Here is a 20,256-nt window from a genome sequence, read left to right on the forward strand (position 1 = left end):
TTATCTTACTAAAATATTTGCAATAACGTGAAGTGTGATACCAATGATAATTGCTGCGATGGGGGCAATTTTTCCAACTGCAGTGCCCGAAATGGGTTCAAAATATTCCCTTATCCACTCCTCGATGGTGTTTTTATTTTCATTTATCCACGTCCGATGATAGTCCAGATTAATTTTAAGCCGTATGACTTGGTCGGATGTGATGTGGCTGGCGTTGAAGAGGATATCAATGACCTCCTGAAATAGGGGAATGTCGTCATCAAGGATATTATCTCCTATTTCTCTCAGTGTTTGCTCCATTCGGTTGTTGAATGTGAATATTTTGGAGATGTCTTCATGGTTGTACTTTAAGAACTCAAGAACAACCGGTCCATTTCCGTAGCGCGCGGCGTTGATGATTATCTGAAATCTCTCGAGAGCTGTGTATAAGTGATAGAACTCGGGTGAAACCAATTCTAGAAACAAAGTGTAAAGTGCTTGGAAGTCTTTATAGCATCCTATGGAACTTGAGATATGCGATCTCTCCTGTTCGTTCGTAATGGTCTTCAATTTATTCCAGAAATATCGAAATGTCTTCTCATCGGCACTTTTGAGGCCGTGACAGTAATACACTGACGGCTTCTCGTGCGGAGCAAGAATATGACCTGTGAGTGCTTCAGCAGTCACCATAATCCTTGTAGCCGTCAAGCATTTGCCAGATCCAGACCTACAAGCCAGATCCACAATAATTGGCCGAAGGAAAGTATTCCTGACTGTATCCTTTCCATTGGCATTCTCGAATACGTCGAGTTTTTCAAAATGATCTTCAGTGAGGTGCTGTAGAAACCGCCCGAAAAATAGTGCATACGATGGTCCCTCAAGACGACTATTGAGACTCAATAGATGACGACTTGCACTTAACCAAACAGCATAATCTGGCTCAAATCGAACGTATTTGATGATGTCCAGAGCCAAAGTGAATGGTATGACATCAGAGTAAGCCAAATTGCAAGAATCATCAATAATTTGCGCTCTATTTAACGTTCCAATTGAAAAAGGAGGTCCTTGATGAAGTTCACTGGCCAGAAGTCTCCAGTTCTGAGTGTCATAGTTGACTCTATAGTAACCCGTTTCCTGAACATTGAAGATAATCCAATCTTCTGCAGCCCATGTTTTATTATCCGTCATTGTGAGTACGAGCTCTCGAATGCCTTTTTTAAGCCAAGCCCAAGGCTTGGTGTTATCCATGTCAGGATTGGTAGCAGTGGCCATTGTGAGTGGAATATACCAGGAAAGTCCATCCAAGTCAAATTCATCCCGGGCTGAGAGGAATCTCTGTTGATTCACAACAATCTCGTTGGATTCGTAATTTCTCATGACTGTCAAGAGTGGATATCCTGGCTGGTCTGTCCAAGAACTGATTACATCTTCCACTGAAATATCTTCGGGTAAAGCATGATCCTCATCAGCTGCTTCTTGTAAACTCCGACAGAGATCCTTCGCATCTGCTGCTTCATATTGCATTTCTTTAACATATTTTCGTAGGCCTTTTCTGAAAGTTTCTGTTCCCAGAAGATGATGAATCATCCTCATCATTGAAGCAGCTGAAAAATTTGTGAATAATTTCAATTGATATTGTAATGTTTATAGTTGTATTTTGTACCTTTGCTGACCATTGCAAAGTCAAAAACACCATAAGCCACAGTAACATCATTTGGATCGTCGATATACTTATTCAATGCAGGGGACATAAGAAGAGAATGATCAGCAAGATTCCTTTGCGTGAAGTCTGCGCAGAACATGTCATTTAGAGGATAATCTGGTAGATATTCATTGCCGAAGTAGTATTCAAAATAAGTGGCAAATCCTTCGGTCATCCAAAAAAAGTTCCACCAAGTAATGCCTACAATGCTGCCAAAATAGTTGTGAGCTAATTGATGGGTAATGGTCCTGACAATGTCCATCCTTTGGCCGGGACTTGTGACATTTTCTTTGTAGAGAAAGTTCTTTGGACTGAAAAAAAGGTTTTTTTGGTGATAATTTACTGTATATGCGAGATATTTAGTGAGTTACTTGAAAAATATTAGTCCCCAGTTCTCTAAGCCAGTCAATAATAGATCATTAATTGTAATTGAATCCAGTTTTGGGAGTTGAATGTCCATATTGACGAAATCCCTTAATTTTTCCATGCAGAATTTCATATAGTCCAGGGCAAAATTAACTTCATCTAGATGCTGTTTCGGAACAAAAATGTTTACACTGAGATTCATGGACTCAAAGAATCGTGTCTGAACTGCATGCTTTGAGATGGTGAAAGCTAGTAAGTTCACAGGCATTGGGAATGTTCGTTCAAAGGTGGTCGTTGCAGAGTCCTCAGAACTGTAAGAAAGGGATTTTAGACGTTCTTCTAAGGGTAGCTCTCAAATGAAACTCACTTGTTTACCACTTGAGCGACAGGCATATTGGAAACTGCGTGTAAAGTTGGGTGATGGCTGATGTGAATGGTGAAGGGTGTTCGGTAGCGTGGCTCGTTGTAGCAAGGAAACACTTTTCGGGCATTTGTCACATGCATATGGGATGTAGCAAGATAGAGAGTTTCCCCATGCTCATCCATATAGCTACTGTAGCAGAATCCATCGGGAATCCTATGTAGAGATCCAGCAAAGTGTATGTCCAAAATGTAAATCTCGTCAATTCGAAGATTTTCCTCCATAGAAAAGATGATAAATCCAAGATTTTCATTCACTTCAGCAATATTAATCTTCATATTGTTGTCCATTAGATCGCGAAGAGTTTGATTGTAAAATAAGAGTCCTTCGGAGCTCAACATTATACTATTTGTCGCTTCTAGAGCTTTTAAGGCAATTTTCACTCGGCCTGTGTAATCAAATATCCGTTCATGTATTTTAGTCTCAAGCCATAATTCGTAGGAAACTGGCTCAGTTGTGTTACTGAGTCGATTGGAAATTTCAATTGAATCCTGAGCCAATGCCACAGCGAAAAACAGAACCGCACCCACAATGATTTTCACCACCATTTTTCCACTGCAATAGGATTAGGAGTACTGTTATTGTATTCCCAGAAAGCAATAGCTTTTATTGAACGTCTTATCTCCGGCAGCTCATAAAACTGTATGATGAAACCATTAATTTGACTATCGAATATCCAACTGTCTATCACTCTCCATTATTATGAACTTTCCTGCATGAGCGCAAAATATGTAAACGAAGAGAGAATGCTTTTTGTACATATATAAAAACTTATGCTTTGTATATCTCAATCAGTGAAAGAGTTGATATATAAATCAATGACTGGTAGTGTGGCAAGCAAAATAGAAGTGCAACCAAAGCATTTTCATTTAAATTTCCCAAAATGCAAGTATCGGAGAGTAATGAAGTGCGACACATTTTTTTATTGTGATTAAATTACTGAACATTATACATTGATCAGATGTATTTGTGTGAATACATTCATAAAATCTAGAAGGAGAATTTGAAGAGAACACCAAATAGAAGTAATCCCAACGAAAGGTAATTCTTGGACGATGAACTCTCAGTTGGGTCGAAGAAGTTGTGAATCCACTGTTCGATTGACTCCCTATTTTCATCTATCCATCTCTGGTTGTGCTCCATTTCCTGTCTAATTCCAGCAATTTGGAGAGCACTGAGATGTCCTGCCTCGAAGAAGATAGTCAGCATGTCCTCGAAATCTGCCTCCTCCTCATCACTGTGAAGATATCCTGTCATTTCACGAAGAATCTCCTCCATGCGATAGTTGAATGTGTAGGTCTTCGCCACATCCTCGTGATTTTCCTTCAGGAAGTTTATCACGACTTTCACGTGTCCGTTGCGGAAGGCTGTTGCGAGGACCATAAAGCGTTCAAGAACGCTGTACACGATTTCAGCGGAAGAATCGATGATTGACGTAGTAAGCAGAAGGTCAGCAATTGATGAACTGCTTTGGAAGCAACTCAACGAATTCACCAGATGGTGTCGCTCTTGAGTATCTGGGATGGAATGGAGGCGACGCCAGAAGTAGAAGTACGTTTCCCAATTGGCATTTCTCAGTCCATGGCAGTAGTATACCGAGCTCTTCTCATGCGGCACAAGGCGATGTCCTGTTAAGGCTTCGGCCATTACGAGAATCCTAGTTGCAGTGAGGCATTTTGGAGATCCCGCACGACAAGCGAGGTCCACAATGATTGGGCGAAGGAAGGTGATTCTGGCACTCTCTGTGCCTCCAACATTCTCGAAGATGTCTAACTTGTCGAAGAGATCGCTGGTAAGATACTTGAGGAATCTACCAAAGTGTAATTCATATGTTGGTCCTTCTAGGCGACGGTTGAGAGCAATAAGATGCCGTTCAGCAGTGGTCCAAACGGGAAACTCTTCTTCTTCGCGGATGTACTTGATGATGTCTAGAAACAGAGGAAATTCAATAATGTCAGAGAACGCCAGACTGAAGGAATCGTCAATCAATTGAGCTCTATTCAGTGTTCCAATCTTGAAAGGTGGGCCCTGATGAAGTTCATTGGCCAAAAGTCTCCAGTTTTGTGTGTCATAGTTCACTCGATAGAAGCCAGTTTGCTGGATATTGAAGAGAACCCAGTCTTCTGATGACCATGTTTGATTTTCTGTGGTTCTAAGAACGAGTTCTTTAGTGCCTCGGCGGAGCCAAGTTGATGGTTTGGTGTTTTCCATGTCAGGATTATAAGTCGTAGCAAAGGAAAGTGGAATATGCCAGCAAGAGCATTCAGGATCGTTATCTTCTCGTTGGTAGAGAAATCTTCTCTGGTTGACCACGATTTCATTGTTTTGATAATTCCTCATAATGGTAACGAGCGGATAGCCGGGAAGATGTTCCCATGGATACATCATTTCTGCCACAGTGAGGTCAGAAGGAAGATCACCATTTAAATTTACAGCACTCTGTAGATTTCTGTACAGATCTGCTGGCTCCGCGATACTGTAGGCCATTTCAAATAAGAAATTTCTCACACCAAGTTGGAAGGTGTCTTTGCCAAGAACATTATCCAACATTCTAATAATTGCTGGACCCTTTCTAAGAGTTATTCCATCAAAGACGGAGTCAATGTCGAAGATGTTGTCGAAGCTGTAAGTGCTCATAGGTCGAGTGCTGAGCAAGGAGTCTTCATAGAGACTCCTCTGCAAGAAGAGGGTCACAAACACGTCTGACATGTGGAGATCGGGAAAGTATTCATCAGTGATGTAGTACTCAAAGTATGTGGCGAATCCTTCGGTCATCCACGTGTATGACCACCAAGGGATGCCCACGAGATTGCCAAAGTAGTTGTGCATGAGAGTGTGGGTGATGAGTTTCACAATATCCACTGTTTGGCCAATGGTCGTGACGCCCTCTTTGTGCAGGAAATATTTGGAGCTGCAATCATAAAGCAATCAATCATTTATCAGCAAATCCCATCGAATATCAGTTAATTCGCAACTTACTCATATGTCATTAATCCCCAATTTTCCATCGTAATGTGCATGAAATCATTGATAACGATGCTGTCGAGTTTCAACAGGGAAAGTGGCATAGCTGTGTACCTCTCGATTTTCTCGTAAAACTCAATTGTTCTGTTGAGACCAAATTCAACCTGCTCGATTTGATGAACAGGAGCGAGGACACCCATTGGCTTATTTGAAGAAGACATTGCGCTTACAGAAACATAATTAGTTACTGAGAAGGCCACTAAATTCACAGACATCGTGAAATGAGTCTCGTGGAAGTGTGTGGTCATCATGTCGTCTTCACTGCAAGGACGAATGGCAGAAATTTACAATATTCTCATCACAAAATCTCCTTAACTACTTACTGATTTTCTTCTGAAAGTACCGCCACGTTAGAAGCAGCACGATAGAGACTACCATGGGTGACGTGGATGGTGAAGGGCGTGCGGAAGCGCGGTTCATCATAACAGGGAAAAGCCCATCTGGCGAAAATGTGCTGGAAAGCTGTGCTGGCTATGTAAAAGGTCCGCCCGAAATCATCGGTATAGCGATTATAGTAGAATCCTCTGGCTTGACTTTGCAAATGTCCATCGAATTCGAGCGTAAGGATGTAGGTTCTTCCAGCCACCAGCACTTCCGTCACATCAATTACAACAATTTGATTTTCTACATATGGTGTAGTTGCTGTCAGTGCCTTTTCAACTCCAAATTCATCCCTGATGTTTCCACCGTAGATGTTAAGACCCACCGAGTTGAGATGAATCGCTTGGGTGGTGGTCAAGACTCGAATGGTAATGCTGACTCGGCCATTGAATGCGAATTCGCCAGTATGAATATTCGTTGTCATCCACAATTCGTACTTCACAGGCTCAGTTGTGTTGGGCAGGCGATATGGTGGCGCATCCTGGACAGTCTCTGTCTCGACAGCCGCTTCAGGTGCTGCATCGAGGGTGAAAAGAAAGGCCAGAAAGATGATAATCACACTTTTCCACATCTTTTCCGCACAGTGAAATGATTTGGTACTCAATGGGCAACTAATGGCTATCGCAGAAAATCTCACATCTTTTATAAGCTCACCTTATCAATGATTTTCATAGCCCAATCTAGAGTGCCGAAATCTTATCGGGCGCGAGGCGAATGCCAATCATTAGTGATGCAAAATAAAGCTGAGATTACGAGATGTGATAAGGGGGAGCCTAAAATGCTTGTTGATTTCCCCAAATGCGTGCTTCGCACTTTGCTATCAGAAAAGTGTCATCCTCAGACAGTATATATATATACTGTGCACGTGTATGGCATGTTTACACACTTTCTTCCCTCTGTCATCCAAAAACATTAAAAAATGAAGCAAAAGACAAATCAAGAAACATACATTTATTTATTAATTTTGTAGACTCCGTACATCTGAGATTTTCCTCAATTTAGTTCAAGAAATGACTAAACATTTCCCATATTATAACTAAAATACCGATAGACACAGCTGTTAGATTAGGTGTCATTCCTCTGGCTTTTGAATTGTCTAGGAATGCGTTGATTTCGCCCTGGTTCTCGGATACCCACTTGATGTTGCTCATTATGGAATTTCTGATATTCGTAGCATCTTGCACACTGATACTATCTCCCAGATTCGTGATAATCTCTTCCATAATCTGACCCTCAGCAGGCGTGGTGATATACTCAGCAAGACTGCCCAAATCTTCTTCGACCATTCCAAAAAAAGAATCATATACGCGAGCCGTATTCGTGCGGTAAAAGTCAAGCACGACCGCCAGACCAGCCGATGACGAACTGTAAATTCCGTTTAAAACTCTCTTCCTATCAGGTCTCGATGCAGTAGACTGAGTGTTGGCGGAGAAAAGTTCTGTGAGAAACTCTTCCAGAATTTCTGTGTTTTCATTGCACACCAGAGAATCCAGGTAGAAATTTCTGTTCGCATCTTCAGTTGGAGTATCCTCGAACTTGGTCCAAACGGCTGTAAAATCTTCCTTACTTGCTCCTCTCATGCCATGGCAATAAATCACGGTTCTGAGATCAGGCTCGATGTCTTGTCCGGTGGCCAAAGCCTTCCTGAGTTCCGCCGTGGTGTCGGTCAAACAGGCGGTGTTTCCAGACAAACAAGCCCACTTGATGGCCAAATTCCTGGCTAGTTTGTCAAAATACGATTCCTTAGAAATACTTGTGGCACGATACTTGTTGTAAATAGCATCGGAAATCTCGCGCATGAAGTTCTTGAAGCGTCCAGTGGAGTCGGAATTGATCACGAGACGACGGAGCCACGTGATGCCGGAGTCTGCTGCTGCCCAGGGAAGATAGTCAGTCTCACGCCGAAGGTATTTGACAATCGAGAGGGTGATGTCGTGGCCAAGACGCTCGTATCGGCTCAAGTCCAGCGCATCGTCGAGCAGTTGAGCGCGAGAGGCCAAGTGAATCCGTGACATGGTTCCATTGACAAGTTCCTCAGCCAACATCTGCCAGTTCCTGTCGTCATAGTTCACTCGGTAGTAGCCGGTCTGCTGCTTGTTGATGAGAATCCAGTCTGTATCAGTGTAAGTGAATCCAGTCGGGCGGTTGAAGTTTGCTTGGGCGGATCCCTGATAAGATATATTAGAGAAATAGACATTTAAAAAAGGAATAATTAAACAGCCTTTGTGTTGTTTCTCACCTGAGCGAGCCAGAAGTTGGGAGCTGTGTTGTAGACGTCGGGCCTGTCGCTGGAGGACAAACTAATGGGAATCCACCAAGTGGTGTCAATGTCATGATTAGCATTGGTGGCGATGAATCGTCGCTGGCTTATTGTCATCACATTGTTTCCGCCATAGACGCGGTTGACTTGGACTAGCGGATATCCCGCCTGCAGATGCCAACTGTCCATGATGGTCTTCACTGTGGTTCCGCTGGGAAGAGGAGCAAGTCCACTGGCTGTGGCGGCAGCGTCCAGAGCGGCAGAGAGATCGTCAGCATCGGCGGCATCATATTGACGGGCTGCGAAATATCTCTTCAGACCATCTTTCCAGATGGTTTCCGTGAGATAATGTTTGGTCATACGAAGTACGGATCCGGACTTCAGATAGGCGATTTTGTCAAAGAGATATCTAATCTCTTCTGGAACCTCTACGTACTTGGACATTGCCCTCGTGCTTGTTGTTGCATCATATTCAAAAGCAACCTGCATTGCACTTATTGTAAAAAGATCGCCGACCCTGAGTTCTGGAAAAGCCATATCGACAGCTTCGTATTCATAAAGAGTAGCGAAACCCTCATTGAGCCAAATGTAAGTCCACCATTTGGGACTGATGAGATTTCCGAACCACTGATGACCATATTCGTGAGCTACAATCTTTGATATGACTTCCTTCTGTCGTGTCTGTGATGTCACAGGATTCATATAAAGCAATTTCTCGCGATAGGTGACCAATCCCCAGTTCTCCATGGCTCCAGCCGCGAAATGTGTGATGCCGATTTGATCCATTTTCGGGAGAGAATATGGAACGTCGATGTATCGCTCCAGGCCATCGAGGATCTTCACGCCAGCCTCCAGACCAAAGGCAGTGTCTTCGATGAGACTCTGGCGAGCGTAAATGCGCTGAGAGACCTTTGGCCGTGCATCCTCACGGTAAACATAATCGGACACGACGAAAGCCAACAAGTATGTGGACATCTTCACGGTAGTATCGAATACAGTTGTTACGTGATTGGAATTCGCGAGACTTGAGGGAGAGATACACAATCAATTGGCGACTCTTATCTAACGAACACTGCTACACACAATTGGACAATACTTACGGAATTATCTCCTTCACTGGCATGTTGGAGATCGCATTGTAAACGGGATTGTGGGTGATACTAATGTCGAAGGTGGCTTTGAGAGCAGGTTCATCGTAGCACGGAAAAGCGTGACGAGCATCGGTTGGTTCGAACTGAGTGGTGGCATAATATCTGTAAGGAAACCTAAAATGACAGAAGTTTTATTTGAGATTTATAACATCAATTATTTGAAATATTCATATTTTTTACTGCTTATGTTTCTGTGGGAATAAAATGATTGCATTTACGAAAGAATTTTAAAAAATGAATCAAATTTCTGTTTCTTTATTATGAAGAATTTCTCACTGAAGTAACACACAAGTGTCGTAGGAAATGAAATCATATAACTTTTCTTAAACCCCAAAGTATCGCTGAAGTACTTTACGCTAAAAATAAACGACGTAAAATGAGTGTAGCATTGAAGTAAGAAGAAATTAGATATAAGTGTACTCACGTTTTATTCGGCGATGGATCGTCGTAATAAGCTATGTAGAATCCTGCTTCATCACCTCTCAAGGTTCCATTGAAGTTAACCGTGAGTTCATATATTTGTTCTACATATAATGCTTCGGTGCCCGAGAGAGGGAACGTGAGGAATTCATAGGTGCTGTCGTAGGTGAACGGATCAAGAGGAACATTAACTTTTTCTTTTTTCGTAATCTTCTGAAGAATGGCATCTTGAGCTATATTTAGTTGCCTGTGGTGCAATGTGATGTATTTGGTTTCGTGTTCTCTGGCAAGCAATCTAATTTTGACTGTTCCTGTAAAATCGAATTTCTTTTCGTCAATCCAAGTTCTCAGGCTCACGCTGTAATGCTGGGGGAATGTGTTGTTCGGCAGACGATACGTTTTAGGAATAATATTATCCCTATCTTTGTCGGATATATTCGACTCGAAGAGAGGCTTTGCCATGGTCATCACTATGATGACGCTGAGTAGAAATATCCACTGAATTCGAAACATCTTTCTGAGCTCAAATTTTCACACTCTCTAAGTTTTTGTCACTTGGGCCTATTTTCATTTTTGCAAAGCATTCTAGTTATTTTTAATTTTTTTCATGGAATAAAATAAGATTTGCGAGTTTAGTTGAGAAGGAAAAAGTTACATGAATATTCGTTGAGTATTCAAGATTTCAATTATTTTCACATTACGAGAAACGCGAATCAATATTTTCCTTCTCTTGATAACGTAATTACTTCCGATATACCCACATCTTTCTTTTTCGTGGAAATGAAACACATCTTGTAGTGATTTATATGTAAATTTATTGAAAACATGCTCTGAAGTTTGCACTTTTGGCTTAGTTCATCAAGCGACTAAGCAAGCCAGACACTGCTAGAAGGATGATGGAGGCAGCGATTGAGGAAGCTTTACCACCACCTGGAGGAACAGTTGTGGGCTGTCCAGGCTGAGTGGTGGTCGGCTCTTGCGGAGCTGGAGTGGGAATCGGAGCTGGAGGATTTAAATTCACATTGCCATAGTTGTCCGTTAAGAATTTGTTGACCTCATTTTCATTCTGAGACACCCAATTGATGTTGCTCGTTATGGCATTTCTCACATTTGTAGCTTGTTGCGCTGTGATACTGGCTCCCAGATTCGTGATAATCTGTTCCGCAATCTGACTCTCAGCAGCGGTGGTGAGAGAATCAGCCAAAGAGATGAGCCGAGATCCAACCGCGCTACCGTACACAGCAGACACGCGGGCCGTATTCGCGCGGAAAAAGTCAAGAACGACCGCCAGACCAGTCGATGAAGCTCCATAAATGCCATTGAAAACCCTCTGTTTTTCAGATGTGGAAGCAGATGATTGAGTGTTGGCGGAGAAAAGTTCTGTAAGGAATTCTCCCAAAACCTCGGCGTTCTCATTGCACACCAGAGAATCCAGGTAGAAATTTCTGTTCGCAATTCCATTTGAAGTATCCTCGAATTTGGTCCAAACGGTTCTGAAGTCGTCCTTATTCGCTCCTCTCATGCCATGGCAATAAATCACGGTTCTGAGATCAGGCTCGATGTCTTGTCCGGTGGCCAAAGCCTTCCTGAGTTCCGCCGTAGTGTCGGTCAAACAGGCGGTGTTTCCAGACAAACAAGCCCACTTGATAGCCACATTCCTGGCCAGCTTGTCGAAATATGTCTCGCAAGGAACACTAGTGGCGCGATACTTGTTGTAAATAGCATCGGAAATCTCGCGCATGAAGTTCTTGAAGCGTCCAGTGGAATCGGAATTGATCACGAGACGACGGAGCCACGTGATGCCGGAGTCTGCTGCTGCCCAGGGAAGATAGTCAGTCTCACGCCGAAGGTATTTGACAATCGAGAGGGTGATGTCGTGGCCAAGACGCTCGTATCGGCTCAAGTCCAGCGCATCGTCGAGCAGTTGAGCGCGAGAGGCCAAGTGAATCCGTGACATGGTTCCATTGACAAGTTCCTCAGCCAACATCTGCCAGTTCCTGTCGTCATAGTTCACTCGGTAGTAGCCGGTCTGCTGCTTGTTGATGAGAATCCAGTCTGTATCAGTGTAAGTGAATCCAGTCGGCCGGTTGAAGTTTGCTTGGGCGGATCCCTGATAAGATATATTAGAGAAATAGACATTTAAAAAAGGAATAATTAAACAGCCTTTGTGTTGTTTCTCACCTGAGGGAGCCAGAAGTTGGGAGCTGTATTGTAGACGTCGGGCCTGTCGCTGGAGGACAAACTAATGGGAATCCACCAAGTGGTGTCAATGTCATGATTAGCATTGGTGGCGATGAATCGTCGCTGGCTTATTGTCATCACATTGTTTCCGCCATAGACGCGGTTGACTTGGACTAGCGGATATCCCGCCTGCAGATGCCAACTGTCCATGATGGTCTTCACTGTGGTTCCGCTGGGAAGAGGAGCAAGTCCACTGGCTGTGGCGGCAGCGTCCAGAGCAGCAGAGAGATCGTCAGCATCGGCGGCATCATATTGACGGGCTGCGAAATATCTCTTCAGACCATCTTTCCAGATGGTTTCCGTGAGATAATGTTTGGTCATACGAAGTACGGATCCGGACTTCGGATAGGCGATATTGTCAAAGAGAGAGCTGATCTCTCTTGGAGACTCTCCATACGTGGACATTGCCCTCGTGCTTGTTGTTGCATCAGTATTGAAGACACCCTGGAGGGCTTCAACTGTGAAAAGATCGCCGACCCTGAGTTCTGGAAAAGCCATATCAACAGCTTCGTATTCATAAAGAGTAGCGAAACCCTCATTGAGCCAAATGTAAGTCCACCATTTAGGACTGATGAGATTTCCGAACCACTGATGACCATATTCGTGAGCCACAATCGTCGATATGACATCCTTCTGTCGTGTCTGTGATGTCACAGGGTTCATATAAAGCAAATTCTCGCGATAGGTGACCAATCCCCAGTTCTCCATGGCTCCAGCCGCGAATTGTGTGATGCCGATTTGGTCAATTTTCGGGAGAGAATATGGAACGTCGATGTATCGCTCCAGGCCATCGAGGATCTTCACGCCAGCCTCCAGACCAAAGGCAGTGTCTTCGATGAGACTCTGGCGAGCGTATATGCGCTGAGAGACCTTTGGCCGTGCATCCTCACGGTAAACATAATCGGACACGACGAAAGCCAACAAGTATGTGGACATCTTCACGGTAGTATCGAATACAGTTGTTACGTGATTGGAATTCGCGAGACTTGAGGGAGAGATACACAATCAATTGGCGACTCTTATCTAACGAACACTGCTACACATAATTGGACAATACTTACGGAATTATCTCCTTCACTGGCATGTTAGAGATCGCATTGTAAACGGGATTGTGGGTGATACTAATGTCGAAGGTGGCTTTGAGAGCGGGTTCATCATAGCACGGAAAAGCGTGACGAGCATCGGTTGATTCGAACTGAGTGGTGGCATACCATCTGAAAGAATGACCAAAAATGATATAGATCCCGTTGAAATATGAATTTGCAATTGAAATAGTACTTGAATGTTATAAGATATGTAATTGAATAATACTTTTTTCTTAAATTGCGTAGCACTAGTGAAGTACTTTACGATGTAGTTTGATTGAAGCAATGCCGTTTTAGATGTATAAGTCTACTCACGTTCTACCCGCCGATATCTCGTCGTAATAAGCTCTGTAGAATCCTGCTTGATCGTCTCTCAAGGTTCCAGTGAAGTAAATCGTGAGCTCATATGTTTGTCCCAGAGCTAATCCTTCAGTGCCCGAGAGAGTGAACGTGAGGAATTCATAGGTGCTGTCATAGGTGAAGGGTTCGAGAGGAATTTCCACTGCCGGAAGATTTGTGACCCTAAGAAGGGTGACATTTGGGGCGATGGTCAGTTGCCTGTGATGAATGGTGATGTATCTCGTGTTGGTTTCGACAGGGATTAAAGTAATCGCGATTCTTCCTTCGAAATCAGGTGTTCCTTCGTCAATCCAGGTTCTCAGCCACACGCTGTAATGCTGAGGGATTGTGTTATTCGGCAGACGATACGTGTCATCCTCATCGTGCGCAGTGATGTTTGCTATCCTGGATTCAAAGAGTGGCTTTGCTGAAGCCACCACAGCTAGAGCACTGACTAGAACTACCCACTTGAGCATCTTCTCCGGCTCAAATTCACACACCGACTGACTGTTTTCTCACCTGAGCCCCTTTTCATATTTCCGTAGCATTCAACTTTTATCGCCAATTTTTTTCGTGGAATTTATACCCGCGACCACTATCAACGTCGTTGGGTGATCTCTTTGCGAGTCAAGTGGCTTATTGTGAAAGAGGGGCCTTTTTTCATTCCTTATCAAGGAATCTCAAGAGTTATCATCTCTGTATCTATATTGTAAAGCGGGTATACTCCAATGATTTTTAATTTTTCTAATCTACTCTTGGTTAGTCTAATCGGTTTGATAGTCTGCAATAGATTAGCTAAAATTGGTCAATATTGCTTAGGGAATTGCATGCGATATTTTATTGAAGTAGCAATTGAGACTGTTGTGTTATGTCTCATTTTGAGCTATTAGAGACACTCAAGATCAGGCGAGTGCTTTTGAGAAGGTTTGCCTTTTATCAAGTGGTCATGCACTCGAAAATGTGAGATCCGAACGGTAACAACAATGAAGGAATATGCCAAAAAATAATCTAACAATGTTATCAATGATTTAATAAACTGTGATCGATATATTGTTCTTACATAAGACAATTGTCAAGACATTTTTACTGCAGAAGTACGAAGGAAATCACGGAAACGAAGATGGCAGTCATGGAGATGAAGATGTACGATCCACTGGCAACGTAGTAGCGCATCTGGTCGATCGCTGGATTGGCCACATCCTTCATCCACTGAATGTTCGCGTTTATGAGGTTGCCGAACTCTGTCTCGAACGACTCGCCAAGTTCCGTCTCGAAGCTCTTGAAGAGCTCCTTCAGAGACTCCGCATTGCTCTCACTGTACGTCTGTTGGCTGAGCGCACGGAAGATGTTCTGCAGTTGCAAGTAAGTGAAACGATATCTCAAATAGAACGCATTGTCGCGAATGAAGTCCAGCACGACTTCGTAGTAATGAAGATTCTTCGTGGCGACTCCAATGATGATATTTGATGCCTCAGTGTTGGTGATTTGCGTCAGAGCGGGCGAACTGAGAGCCATTTGCAGAAGCAATTCAATTTGACTATGCTTGAAAGTGCACAGGAGGTTATTAATGATGGTACTGCGACCGGATGAGGTAGTCTTCAGGCGATCGAAGTACGCCAGGAAGTCAGTGTCCGTGGCATTCCTCAAACCAGCGCATGGCATCACTGTGCTGTAGTCAAGAGCCAGAACTTTGCCATTATTGATGTGTTCGCTCATCTCCTTGGCTGTGTGCTCGAGGCAATCACTATTGCTAACGCGGCAGGCCCACTGAATAGCGAGAGTTCTGGCAAGGATCGTGAAGTAAACATCATTTGTACCAGCCGTCGCACCGTAAGTCTCATAGAAAAGCTCCACAATTTGCTGAACGTAGTTCTGAAAGATTGAGATGATCAAGATTACTTCGTGATTTATGGCGTCATATCTTGAGAGGCATGTGCTGTTTATTACCACAAAATATCTGATAAACTCACCGTAATTCTATCGGAGTGATCGGAGAGCACGAGCTTGTCGTAGAAGGAGGTGAAACCGGCACTCCAACTGGCGAAGGGAATGTAATCGGTCTCGTTGCGAAGGTAGTAGCTGATTCTGAGGGGTACATCGAGGTCTAGCACACCAAATGAGGCCAAATCCAGAGAATCGTCGAGCAACTGGGCGCGATTGAGGAGATGAATGTCTGTGTACGTGCCATTGTTGAGCTCATCGGCGATCTTAAGCCAATTGGACATGGGGTAGTTGACGCGATAGTAGCTCGTTTGCTGGTTATTGAGGATCAACCAATCTTCCTCGCTGTTAAAGCCGCTCACAGTAACTTGGAGACTGCTGGCGTCACCACGGAACCATTCCTGGGCCGTTGTGCGCTCGAAATTGGGGTTACTTCTAGTGCTGTATGTGATGGGGATGTACCAGTTGGATGGTGGCTGATCAAAATTATTATTAATGCAGGCCTTTTGCGTGAGGGTGAAGCCATTTGCAGAAGGAGTCGTCACAGTGATAACCGGGAAGCCTCCAACGAGGGTCCATGAGTTCATGATTGTGAGCACATTGAGTCCTGTTGGAAGAGCACTGTCCTCAGAGACAGACCGTTGAATGCCTTCAAAGAGATCCTCAGCAACAGCATTGCTGTATTGCCTGGGGAGTGATAAAAAGGGGTGTGAAATTCAACATTTGATTTGTTCCCAGATAGGCACACTCCACTTACATCTTTTCTAGGTAGTATTTCAATCCCTTGTGCCATGTTGGCTCTGTGAGTGCGTACATCATCATCCTCAGCACGGTTCCTGCCTTCTGATAGCTCACATAGTCGAAAAGACCGCGAATGTTGGCGCGTGTTTCAACATAGTGCGTCATGGGACGAGTTCCAACAACGCCATCCCTCAGCATAATTCCTGAATTGATCGAATATATATTATTAATTAGTCAGCATTTCTGTCAAACACGCCACATTGAATTGTATAATTCCGCGTGAGTGATTGATATTTTGCATCAAAATCATCAGCCGTGCTGTCGCAAAAGTGATTTGTGATTATGGATTGTAGGAAATTGGAGCATTTCCCAATGGGTTGCTCTTATTTTATTTCAAATGGCTTTAAATTCGAATGAATCTCACATATAGCTCTGTGTGACACACTATATTCAATAATTTCACGGTTTTTGGCGTTGTATGCAATAGATGTATATAAAAGATAACAAATTTGATTTCTGGCTTGATGGTTTATTTCACGATAATCTCTCAACATTCTATATCACGGGAATTTCCCCACCCAGTATTTGTTGATTGATATCAAAGCACAGTATTGATATTGAATAAAAATTAATAAATAATTTTGTTACTGAAATTTCATTAAATATACGCCAAAGAGCGGAGGTTTTTGTGGGGTTCTCGTAATTTGGGCGCTATTTTAGTGTGAGTGCATGTGAATCATGTGTATAAAATATCAATAGCGGAAATTGATTATGTAAATTTTCAGCAAAATCAAGTGCACATGATCAAAGGCATTCACCATCTCTACCTACCTTGAACTGTTTCATACACCATCAAGTCCATTAGTCTCATATCTGGATAAACCTGTGATGAGGAAATGATAAGAGAATTTTTCAATGACAACTTCAAGAGGTCATATTCCCGCTTTAATTGGACGTTTGATATAGAATTTGGTCAATTGATTTACGGTAGGTGCTTCAGTGGGTCTTGGAGATATCCCATTACCAAATAATTAATTTGTCGTGTGGGGACTGATAACTGCATGACTCACCATGTTCGTGCCGTAGTACTCGTAGAGTGTGGCGAAACCTTCATTGAGCCACAAGTAAGTCCACCACATTGGACTGACGAGATCGCCGAACCACTGATGGGCGAATTCGTGCAGAATCACTGTGCCGATGGAGTCCTTCTCGCGATAGTTGTAGTTAGATTCATCGATGAGGAGGCGACTTTCGCGGTATGTCACTAATCCCCAGTTCTCCATGGCGCCTGATCCGAAGTAGACATCCGGAATGGCGATCTGGTCGAGCTTGGGCAGAGGGTATTTCACTCCGTACACCTCATCCAAAGCCTCCACTCCCTTGATGGCTGTCTGCAGGGACCACGGCAAGAGGTGCAAGGCGTTCGGCCGGGCGTAGGCACAGTGGCTGCGAGATTCTCGATCCTGTCCGCATTGCTTACCGAAGTCAGACACCACGAAAGCCAACAAATATGTGGACATAATTGGCGTGTCTGGGAAAGTGGTGGTTTTCATTTGATTTGTAATTGTCGTTGATGTCTCAGGCATGTTCGAGATGGCTTCATAAGATTGGTGATAAGTAATGGTGAACTTGAAGACAGCCTTAAATTCGGGACTATCGTAGCATGGGAAAGCTTGACGAGCGTCTGGAGCCTCAAAGTCCGTAGTTGCGAGCCACATAGTTTGTCCCTGGTCATTTGTATAAGCAGCAGCATACCATCCGTATGTCACTTGGCGTGAGTGAAGACCATCGAAGTCAATAATAACTTCGTAAGTTCCCACATTGAGACTAGAGCTCGTTGTAATTTGGAAAAATTCTGTGTCTGCGTCGTAGCTGTGGCTCAGGAACAGATCCACGATGCTTCCTTGAGCGCGTACAACAACGCTCCTGATGGTAATGTCACGATGATGCATGGTAATAACGCTGGTTGACTCGAGCACGTCGATGAGAATCGTTTCGGATCCCGTGTAGATGAAGTCGGCAGCATGAATGTTGGTTGTGAAACTGATATCATACCGAATAGGCTTGGTGTCGTTGGGCAAACGGTAAGACACATCATCGGCCTCAGGGATCATGACACTCGAGGTGACGTCGTTGACTGGATGGGCGCTGGAGGGCCCAAAATAGAGACCCACCAAAAGGCACCATATTAATCCGGTCTTGAGCATTTTACATATACACTCCTCACTCCACCACTTTAAGGCACACTCTGGTACTCAACTGGAGATCGCATGCCCCCTCGACGGTGCTTTTATACCCTCTCCCTTATCAGTGTACATGGGCGAAACCATCTGCTGGAATCTTATTGAACTCACCACTATCTCTCGGATATGATTATCTTATGCTCAACTGGTGTAATTCAATACTCGATTTTTTATGACTTTTCTTAGAACGACTTATGTCAATTGTTTTTGCAAAACATTCCCTCACAATCACTTGCACATCATTTGTTCTTTTAAAGTTGCGATAATTGACTCATATCATCTGTACTTGTTCAGGGGCGTAGTGCGAAGCCTAATTAATTTATCTTTAAGCAACTTTGTACTAAAAAGAATTTTAATGCCCGAATAAGAGAGTTAATGGCTCATGGAATTGTGTCTGAAATAACTTCGCATAATTAAACTTAATTAATGTGCAATATTTTATTAGCATTTTTGAATGATATAAAGTAAAAATTGAAGGTATTTCAGCATTCTCTTTGTTTCGATACACTCTTACTATACTCCAATTCGCTCATAGTTTTCATTTATTGCTGCCAAAGCTACCCTTCAATGTTTGTGTATGGATGTGAGAGAGGGAGAAAGGGTTATTTGGACGCTTGGTATTAAAATTTCAATTGACGTTGCTTTAGTTTTTGGCCACTCATTTGCATGTTATTTGATTCTGAGGTATTTATAAATCCGAAGCGAATTGCGCGTGTTTAACGACAAGGGAAGAATAATATGGTAACGTGTACAATCGTTAAAGTCGGAAAATATTGCCTCAATACCATTAGAGTTGCTTGGATGGTGTTTTATTGCAGCTTAAACTGAGTTATGTACAACATTCCCCAGGCATTGTCTCTCCCTCGAGTGCCTCCTTTCCATTTTCCCATAGTGTCTGTCATATGAGGTTAAACTTCAATGGGGGCCTCTCAAATGAATTCCACTAAATAACCACTTGTTGGTTTTAATCCAGTATGCCAAAGAGATTTTCCTCCCCTTCGAACTATAGCGAATTGCCTCGTCGTGTGCCAATAACTCACCCATCATACCAGTGACTTACGCAATCAATTTTAGAGAGGAAATTGTTGCTAATTTGGAGATGTTGGCAATATTGGGAAGGGAGGGAGATCCATTGAAGGATTATGGGTGGTGTTTTGAGTCGGCAGATAGTGTTAGGTGTAATTAAGACAAAAGCTCTGAGAGAGTGAGTTTTAATATCACATTTTATTAATGTACACATTATGTATGCAAAGTAATTATGTCAGTCAATACCACATTGATCCTGTAAACCTGTAATTAAACGCATCTCATTTGGAACAACAATTTTACAAACCCCTCCAGCTTCACATTTCCACCCGCTTAGGGATTGTGGGTGAGTTTTTGCACTCAGCAAATGGGAAGCACAGTATGGGTCTGACTCCAAATCCACCTTTATCGTGTCAACAGACACAAAATTAAACTATATAGGGAAAGCATTTCGGTAGTTGAACAGAGAATTCACGCAGCAATATTCTGTGTGCGCTCTCAATGTATATTTGTATGGAATTTCTGCAAGAGCAAATATGCGAAATGACGTTGGCGAGATATAGAAATTAGAGACGATTTGCTAATCACTCGGTAAAGGAATTGATAGGTTATCTAACTCTATCAAAAGCAGGTATGAATTGGGCAACATTTCGCAATATGGCAGTGATGTTATATTCTTCGGTATTACAGGTAATCTCAAGAGCATCTTTTGGTCTATATAGCACGCGCTTCGCGATTAAATACAAACAGTGCACGTGATCGACTTTCAACAGGAAAGGTTCCTCACATATTGCTATGTGTGTTTGAATGAGAGAGCCACTTGAAATTTTATTGGGGTGAAACCTCGATTTTACCACCATAAGTCGATTGTTGCGAAAAAGAGCGGTGACGAGGAGGTGTGCGTCAGTCATGAGGTGGAAAATGCGAAAGAAAGAT

The 20,256-nt window shown here is 43.1% G+C and overlaps 5 protein-coding genes across 5 annotated transcripts; all 5 read right to left on the bottom strand.

Annotated features, from left to right (window-relative positions):
* LOC132258465 (aminopeptidase N-like) lies at nt 1-3,016 on the bottom strand. Its single transcript, XM_059755792.1, has 4 exons — nt 2,415-3,016; nt 2,053-2,358; nt 1,643-1,992; nt 1-1,583 (listed from the first exon to the last, which is right to left on the bottom strand). Exons 1-4 carry the CDS (start codon nt 3,014-3,016, stop codon nt 1-3), a joined length of 2,841 nt encoding a protein of 946 aa, XP_059611775.1.
* A 442-nt stretch (nt 3,017-3,458) lies between these two features.
* LOC132258466 (aminopeptidase N-like) lies at nt 3,459-6,444 on the bottom strand. The gene is made up of 3 exons (XM_059755793.1): nt 5,816-6,444; nt 5,448-5,753; nt 3,459-5,379 (listed from the first exon to the last, which is right to left on the bottom strand). Exons 1-3 carry the CDS (start codon nt 6,442-6,444, stop codon nt 3,459-3,461), a joined length of 2,856 nt encoding a protein of 951 aa, XP_059611776.1.
* A 408-nt stretch (nt 6,445-6,852) lies between these two features.
* LOC132258467 (aminopeptidase N-like) lies at nt 6,853-10,166 on the bottom strand. The gene is made up of 4 exons (XM_059755795.1): nt 9,709-10,166; nt 9,234-9,386; nt 8,113-9,157; nt 6,853-8,041 (listed from the first exon to the last, which is right to left on the bottom strand). The coding sequence occupies exons 1-4, from the start codon at nt 10,164-10,166 to the stop codon at nt 6,872-6,874; spliced, it is 2,826 nt and encodes a 941-aa protein (XP_059611778.1). The 3' UTR covers nt 6,853-6,871.
* Nucleotides 10,167-10,496: 330 nt separating this feature from the next.
* On the bottom strand, nt 10,497-13,873 carry LOC132257367 (aminopeptidase N-like). The gene is made up of 4 exons (XM_059754232.1): nt 13,346-13,873; nt 13,007-13,159; nt 11,886-12,930; nt 10,497-11,814 (listed from the first exon to the last, which is right to left on the bottom strand). Exons 1-4 carry the CDS (start codon nt 13,843-13,845, stop codon nt 10,555-10,557), a joined length of 2,958 nt encoding a protein of 985 aa, XP_059610215.1. The 5' UTR covers nt 13,846-13,873; the 3' UTR covers nt 10,497-10,554.
* Nucleotides 13,874-14,452: 579 nt separating this feature from the next.
* On the bottom strand, nt 14,453-18,258 carry LOC132258468 (aminopeptidase N-like). The gene is made up of 5 exons (XM_059755796.1): nt 17,122-18,258; nt 16,883-16,934; nt 16,068-16,254; nt 15,340-15,997; nt 14,453-15,241 (listed from the first exon to the last, which is right to left on the bottom strand). The coding sequence occupies exons 1-5, from the start codon at nt 18,256-18,258 to the stop codon at nt 14,453-14,455; spliced, it is 2,823 nt and encodes a 940-aa protein (XP_059611779.1).
* Between the last annotated feature and the right edge of the window lie 1,998 nt (nt 18,259-20,256).

The sequence above is a fragment of the Phlebotomus argentipes genome, unplaced genomic scaffold (genome assembly GCF_947086385.1).
Source record: "Phlebotomus argentipes unplaced genomic scaffold, Phlebotomus argentipes genome assembly scaffold_4, whole genome shotgun sequence".
NCBI lineage: Eukaryota > Metazoa > Arthropoda > Insecta > Diptera > Psychodidae > Phlebotomus > Phlebotomus argentipes.

What these genes read in the sequence shown, in the direction of transcription:
- LOC132258466 (XM_059755793.1), bottom strand. Translation starts at nt 6,444, where the DNA reads ATGTGGAAAAGTGTGATTATCATCTTTCTGGCCTTTCTTTTCACCCTC. An exon ending in GTACTTTCAGAAGAAAATCA is followed by an intron (nt 5,754 to 5,815) that starts GTAAGTAGTTAA and finishes TCGTCCTTGCAG; the next exon opens with TGAAGACGACATGATGACCA. An exon ending in TGGGGATTAATGACATATGA is followed by an intron (nt 5,380 to 5,447) that starts GTAAGTTGCGAA and finishes TTATGATTGCAG; the next exon opens with CTCCAAATATTTCCTGCACA.
- LOC132257367 (XM_059754232.1), bottom strand. Translation starts at nt 13,845, where the DNA reads ATGCTCAAGTGGGTAGTTCTAGTCAGTGCTCTAGCTGTGGTGGCTTCA. An exon ending in GAGATATCGGCGGGTAGAAC is followed by an intron (nt 13,160 to 13,345) that starts GTGAGTAGACTT and finishes TCATTCTTTCAG; the next exon opens with ATGGTATGCCACCACTCAGT. An exon ending in CCAACTTCTGGCTCCCTCAG is followed by an intron (nt 11,815 to 11,885) that starts GTGAGAAACAAC and finishes ATATCTTATCAG; the next exon opens with GGATCCGCCCAAGCAAACTT.
- LOC132258468 (XM_059755796.1), bottom strand. Translation starts at nt 18,258, where the DNA reads ATGCTCAAGACCGGATTAATATGGTGCCTTTTGGTGGGTCTCTATTTT. An exon ending in GGTGTATGAAACAGTTCAAG is followed by an intron (nt 16,255 to 16,882) that starts GTAGGTAGAGAT and finishes CGATCAATTCAG; the next exon opens with GAATTATGCTGAGGGATGGC. An exon ending in ATCACTCCGATAGAATTACG is followed by an intron (nt 15,242 to 15,339) that starts GTGAGTTTATCA and finishes TCAATCTTTCAG; the next exon opens with AACTACGTTCAGCAAATTGT.
- LOC132258467 (XM_059755795.1), bottom strand. Translation starts at nt 10,166, where the DNA reads ATGGCAAAGCCTCTCTTCGAGTCGAATATATCCGACAAAGATAGGGAT. An exon ending in GATCCATCGCCGAATAAAAC is followed by an intron (nt 9,387 to 9,708) that starts GTGAGTACACTT and finishes GTTTCCTTACAG; the next exon opens with ATATTATGCCACCACTCAGT. An exon ending in CCAGTGAAGGAGATAATTCC is followed by an intron (nt 9,158 to 9,233) that starts GTAAGTATTGTC and finishes CTCTCCCTCAAG; the next exon opens with TCTCGCGAATTCCAATCACG.
- LOC132258465 (XM_059755792.1), bottom strand. Translation starts at nt 3,016, where the DNA reads ATGGTGGTGAAAATCATTGTGGGTGCGGTTCTGTTTTTCGCTGTGGCA. An exon ending in GTCGCTCAAGTGGTAAACAA is followed by an intron (nt 2,359 to 2,414) that starts GTGAGTTTCATT and finishes CCTTTCTTACAG; the next exon opens with TTCTGAGGACTCTGCAACGA. An exon ending in TGGGGACTAATATTTTTCAA is followed by an intron (nt 1,993 to 2,052) that starts GTAACTCACTAA and finishes CCTTTTTTTCAG; the next exon opens with TCCAAAGAACTTTCTCTACA.